At 46.0% G+C, this 6,645-nt stretch overlaps 1 protein-coding gene across 1 annotated transcript; it reads left to right on the top strand.

The window, feature by feature from the left end:
- The first annotated feature begins 950 nt into the window (after window positions 1-950).
- Window positions 951-2,560, top strand: LOC104773886. Its single transcript, XM_019242774.1, has 3 exons — window positions 951-1,261; window positions 1,436-1,637; window positions 2,042-2,560. Exons 1-3 carry the CDS (start codon window positions 951-953, stop codon window positions 2,558-2,560), a joined length of 1,032 nt encoding a protein of 343 aa, XP_019098319.1.
- The last annotated feature ends 4,085 nt before the right edge of the window (window positions 2,561-6,645 follow it).

Raw genomic sequence — 6,645 nt, 5'->3', positions numbered from 1 at the left:
CTTTTCAGCACTGTGAATGGTCCATCAATCCTCGGCATTAGCTTGGATGCTCGCTCCTCCGGGAAACGCTCCTTCCGAAGATGAACCCACACTTGATCACCCTCATTGAAGATGACTTCTCTACGCCCTTTGTTCGCATACTTCTCATACAGCTTCGTCCGGGCTTCCAAATTCTCCTTAGCCTTTTTGTGAACCTGTTTAACTAAATCGGCCTTTTTCTTGCCATCAAGACTTGTTCTCACACTCAAAGGTAAAGGCATTAGATCCAAAGGAGAAGTGGGGTTGAACCCATAAACAATTTCAAATGGAGAAAACTTAGTCGCGGAATGCATAGAATGATTATAAGCAAATTCTACATGCGGCAAGCAATCCTCCCAAGTCTTAAGGTTCTTCTTGATAAGCACACGCAACAATGTGGACAAGGTTCTATTGACAACTTCAGTTTGACCATCTGTTTGCGGATGACATGTAGTAGAGAAAAGCAATCTAGTTCCTAACTTAGACCACAAAGTTTTCCAAAAATAACTAAGGAACTTAGTATCACGGTCAGAAACTATAGTCTTAGGTATGCCATGCAAACGAACAACTTCCTTAAAGAACAAGCTAGCAACATGAGATGCATCATCAGTTTTATGACAAGGAATAAAATGCGCCATTTTAGAAAAGCGATCAACCACCACAAAAATAGAATCCTTACCAGCCCTAGTCCTAGGCAATCCAACCACAAAATCCATAGATATATCAGTCCAAGGATGCAAAGGAATAGGTAAAGGGGTATACAAACCGTGGGATTGAACCTTAGCCTTAGCTTGCTTACAAGTCGCACACCGTTCGCAAAGTCGTTCAACATCTCGTTTCATGTGCGGCCAGTGGAAATGTTCTTGCATCACCTTATAAGTCTTAGCAACTCCAAAGTGACCCATTAGACCAATGCTCCTGGGAATAATCGAATGAAGTGTCCTAAAATTCAGAAAGATATTGCTCATTGTTTTGCAGAGGAAGTAGTCAAATCTATTATTGAGGAGATTGATCATGATGTTTTTGCTTTGTTGGTGGATGAATCTGCTGATGTTTCTGATAAAGAACAAATGGCAGTAGTGTTTAGATTTGTTGATAAAAGTGGGATAGTCAAAGAGAGATTCTTGAGTATTACACATGTGAGTGAGACATCTGCAACATCTTTGAAATCTGCTATTGATGATTTGTTTGCTAAATATGGATTGAGTATTAAAAAAGTGAGAGGGCAAGGATATGATGGAGCTAGCAATATGAAAGGCGAATTCAATGGATTAAGAACATTAATTATGAGGGAAAGCACGTCAGCATATTATGTCCACTGTTTTGCTCATCAACTTCAATTAGTTGTTATAGCAGTTGCAAAAAAACATTTTAATGTTGGAGAATTTTTTGATATGATTTCTCTGTTGTTGAATGTGGTGGGAGCTTCATGCAAAAGAAAAGATCTGATCCGAGAGAGTCATAGAAAAAAGATTCAAGAAGAAATTGATAAAGGTGAAAGAAGTACTGGAACAGGGTTGAATCAAGAGATCTCTCTTCAAAGACCAGGAAATACCCGTTGGAATTCTCACTACAGAACTCTTGTGCGATTGATTGAGTTATTTTCTTCTATCATCGAGGTGCTTGAGTACATTGAGGATGAAGGTGTAGATGACTTGAAAAGACGTCAAGCACATGGTCTCCTTAACTATTTACATAGCTTTGGTTTTGTGTTTTATTTGCAAATGATGATACACCTATTAGGACTGACAGAGAACTTATCGATGGCGCTAGAAAGACAAGATCAAGATATTTTAAATGCTATGTCATTGGTAGGATCAACTAAGAGGCAACTTCAATTGTTTAGGGATGATGGGTGGAATTCTCTCATGATGAAAGTTTCTGCATTTTGTGAGAAACATGAGCTCGAAACGGTTGAGATGGAGGCAGATTTTGTTGACTCAAAGAGACGAAGAAAAAAACAGGAGTATCCAATATGCATCATTACAAGGTCAACTGCTTATATGCTGTCTTGGATATGCAGCTTCAAGAATTTAACGACCGCTTTAATGAGGTGAACACTGAATTGCTTATTTGTGTTGCTTCTCTATCTCCCATTGATGCATTTTCTGAGTTTGATCACTCAAAGTTATTGAGGTTATCTAAGTTCTATCCAGATGACTTTAGTTCAGGGGAGTTCATATCTCTTGAGCAAGAATTATCTATCTACATTGATAATGTACGAAATGATGACAGATTTTCTAATTTGAAGAATCTAGGGGACCTTGCTCGATTGTTGGTGGAAACACGAAAACATATGTCATATCCTTTGGTTTACAGGCTTTTGAAGTTGGTTTTGATTTTGCCGGTTGCTACTGCAACTGTTGAGAGATGTTTTTCAGCCATGAAAATAATAAAGACGCATCGACGTAATCGGATTGGGGATCAATTTTTGAATGATTGCTTAGTTTGTTTTATTGAGAAAGATGTATTCAATACTATTACAAACGAGACTGTGATAAAAAGATTTCATGACATGAAAGATCGTAGAATGCTTTTGTAGGATGTTTTTGTTGGATGTTTTATTTTTTAATATGAAAGAATTTTTTTTACTATGTTTTGACCTGGGTAAAAAAAATTTCTGGGTACGCCACTGAGTCTCGTTAAGGATTTCAGTTTAAATATTTAGCTTTTGTGAAGTGTTCGAGATATGCAATTATTCACGATTAAACACAGAAAATCAATAGATAAAATCGAGTTCGCTAGTTCTTCTTAGTTCTTGTTGATTTGTACGGAAAGTCTGCCAGATCTTATTTCTTTAAATCAAACTTCTAGTTGTTGTTTCTGATATCAACAATTTGGCGCCGCCTGTAGGGACTTAGGTCTTTCTATCCTCAAAAATCGACTACTTTGAAGAAATCAAGGCGAAATGGATCCATCCACAGCTAGTACGATCATGCCAGAAATCGCTTCACCAGCGGCAAACCACGGGTCAATCCCCAACTGTGCTCCTTCTCAGGGTGCGCATGTTCCAGCCCTGTCCGACCACGGGGTCTCAAATCCAGTCAGACCCAGGACAGGCTCTTCACTCAATGACGATCACACACCGAACGAGAACATCTCATGCGGCTCAGATCTCACACATCACGGATCCGTTTTGGCTCAGGATCTCGGTAGCACGAACCCAGGGGTCTCCGTCGGGATAAGTCCCACGATCCCCGCGATCCCAACGGGAAACATAAATCAGTCCTGGGTGTGGACTCGTTCAGAGAATAACGGAATGAACCAGTCCGGACAGCGCCAAGCGCCGTTATCCTCCTCTGAGATTCCCCGCGGGAACGATCTTTCCGAGATTCAAGGAATGCTCGCCGTCTTGAGTGACAAGACTCAAAGCCAAGATGCGACAAATCGGGCCCTCATGATTAGGATTGAACAACACGAGCAAGAACTCGCGTCTCGTGCAAATCTCGACCTCAGTCGGGGCACCGCTTACCCTTCGGGGATAGTTTTAACCGATCCCACGGAAAGAGCGCTTCCTCGGACACATCTCGATTTTGAGGCGGTCCACGTCACCCCACCCGGGATCAGAAAGTTGCCCGTGTTCGCGCCCTAGGAGAATAACGGAGCTCCGAGCTCGTCAGCCCTAAACGGTAACGCGAGCTCACGACCTGATGAGCATCCCTCAACCGGATATGTCGGATCAGCCGAACACGTCATCGGCACCCCAGGTGCTCCTGAGAACTCCTCAACAAGATTGAATCCGGCTTTGACCAAAGAATTCGGGGGCAGGGCACCACGGGTGACGTCGATCGGCGGTCTTGGTCTCCCCGGACCTCCAAGGAGCGACGCAATCAGCGCTCAGTTCCTCACCGAATACATAAATAAAGCAAGCGCCAAGATGGCTCAAATGCGCTCCAAAGTGCATTTAGCCACAAGCGCAGCCATGGACATCGATCGTGTCATCGCCGAAACAAGGCGCACCCCATTCATTGACCGAATAGCGAAAGTTCGCCTTCGTGACATGGTTAAGCTTCGTCTGCCCGAATACGCAGGTGCGTCGGATCCCGGAGCACACCTCCGAGCTTTCAGACTTGCAATAACCAAAGCTTACCTCACCGATGATGAGTGTGAGGCCGGTTACTGCCGCTATTTCGCCGAGAATCTAGTAGGACCGGCATTAGAGTGGTTTGCTTCTTTGGAATCTAATTCCATTGACAGCTTCGACCAGCTCGCATCAGCATTCTCGAAACAATATTCGGTCTTCTTCCAAGCTAAGGTGACCGAATCAGAACTTTGGCTTCTAGTCCAAGGAAAGGATGACTCGCTCCGCGAGTACATCACTTGCTTCAAGTCAACCAAGGCCAGGATAGCCAACTTGAATGACGAGGTCCCTAGCGGCCCTTCGGCATGGCCTATGGTATACTTTGAAATTTCGGGAAGAGCTCACCGTCCGTCAACCACCGTCGCTCGATGACGCGCTCCACAAGTCAATTAATTTTGCCCGAGCCGAAGAAGAGCGAGCCGCTATGGCCGAGATCCATAAGTCGGCAAAGGCACCGTTCAATCCTTCCAAAAAGACTTTCCGAAAGGAACCATTCGAGTCTAGTCTACATGCTTTCGCGGTTGATTCTGCGCCGAGGACCAAGAACCCGAACTTTGTCCCCAAGAAGTTCTGTAAGTACCACAAAATACGAGGTCACTCAACTGAAGAGTGCAGAACTGTGGGACTCCTCCTCGCACGAAAGCATGAAGCAGGAGAGCTCGGCGAAATCGACCTCGAAAAAGAGGGAGAAAAAGTGAGAGAAGCCAATGCGAACACCAAGGAAGCCGCCACGAAACGTGAAAGAACCGATGAGGCCGAGGGGTCTTCCCCCCTCCCTCAGCCCCAAAGAAACGTATGGACCTAGTTTTCAAAGGGCTTGCCCTTTGTTGCACCTCCCTCGGATCTGTCTTTACCCCACCTCCGGCTCCCCGGAAGCTCGTGAATCTCCGCCTGATCATCTCCCGATGTTTCAGAGACTCCGACCCAATCCATAGGGTCGACTTTATCCCGGGATGATCTTCCTTATGTCGTAACTCAGTTAATTCGATCAAAGCATACCAGCGTAGGGTCGAAAGTTACCACCGGGAGCGGAAACCCCGCTCAGACCCGGACTATGAGATCACCTTCTGGGAAAGCGAGACCGCTGACCTGGATAAACCGCACGACAACGCTCTAATAGTGAGATTAGATGTTGGAGGATGCGAGCTCTCCCGAATAATGATTGATACTGGGAGCTCAGTCGATCTCTTATTTTACGACGCCTTTAAACGGATGGGCTACCCCGACTCCGAGCTGAAAGGGGCCAAAACCCCACTCACCGGGTTTGCCGGCGATACAACCTTAGCCAAGGGCACCATTTCACTCATAGTAGAAGCCCAGGGGGTACGACGCCTAGTCGACTTCGTGGTCGTCGTCCGTCCCGCGCCCTTCAACGCCATTCTCGGTAGACCTTGGTTGTACGGGATGAAGGCGGTCCCGTAATGTACCATCAATGCGTTAAGTTCCCATCTTGGGGCGGGATCGCAACCATCTACGGTAATCAACGCACCTCAAAACAACGTTATAGAGGCGGCTACGACTTAATTAAGAAGTCCGCTCAATAGCAATTAATGATCGCTGACGAACTTGAAGCTCGTCAGCTCGTTATTCGCAAAGAGCCCACCTCGCGCGGACCCATAATGACCAAGGTCGACCAAGTCTCGATAATGGAAGGACATCCGGAACGATGCGTCAGGATTGGGGCCGACCTTAAAACCAATACAAGAAACGACTTGATCCAATTCTTGGGTCAGAACCACGACACCTTCGCTTGGTCTTCTTCAGACATGAAGGGAATCGAAATTAGCGTTAGGTCTCATCAGTTTAACGTCGATCCTACCTACAAACCGATAAAACAAAAGCGTCGCAAGCTCGGTCCCGAAAGGGCGAAAGCAGTAAACGACAAGGTGGACCGACTGCTGAAGATAGGGTCTATCTGCGAGGTCCAGTACGCCGAATGGACGCTATCGGACCTCTCGAGCAGTCGGGAAAGCGGCATGTTACTAACCTGTTGGTTGTAACCTATTACTTCACTAAATGGATCGAGGCCGAATCCTACCAATCCATCAAGGGGGAGCACGTGAAGTATTTTCCTCTGGAAAAACGTGGTATACCAACACGGAATCCCCTACGAAATCATAACCGACAACGGAACGAACCTGGTGTCCTCCGTGGTTCAAAAGTTTTGCGGCGACTAGGGTATACGGTTAACCCCATCTACTCCCCGGTATCCCCAAGGAAACGGGCAGGCCGAGGCCGCCAACAAATTAATTTTGCATAGTCTCAAGCGCCGTCTGACCACCGCAAAGTCTGGTTGGGATGCTCAGCTCCCCGGAGTACTTTGGGACACCCGAACTACACAACGTGGTAGCACAGGCGAAACCGCTTTCTCCCTAGCCTATGGCATCGAAGCCGTCATACCGGCAGTATCCACCGACTTGTTTCCCCTGAAAACGAGGAGGCAAACAGCAAAGCACTACGTGACAACCATGCCATCATCGACGAGAAAAGAGAACAAGCCTACGTGCAAGTTCAAAACTACCAAAATGCCATTGCCCGCTTCTATA

Source organism: Camelina sativa, unplaced genomic scaffold (assembly GCF_000633955.1).
Source record: "Camelina sativa cultivar DH55 unplaced genomic scaffold, Cs unpScaffold00720, whole genome shotgun sequence".
NCBI lineage: Eukaryota > Viridiplantae > Streptophyta > Magnoliopsida > Brassicales > Brassicaceae > Camelina > Camelina sativa.
The sequence above is the reverse complement of the archived record's forward strand: the minus strand, read 5'-3'. Positions and strand labels throughout refer to the sequence as shown.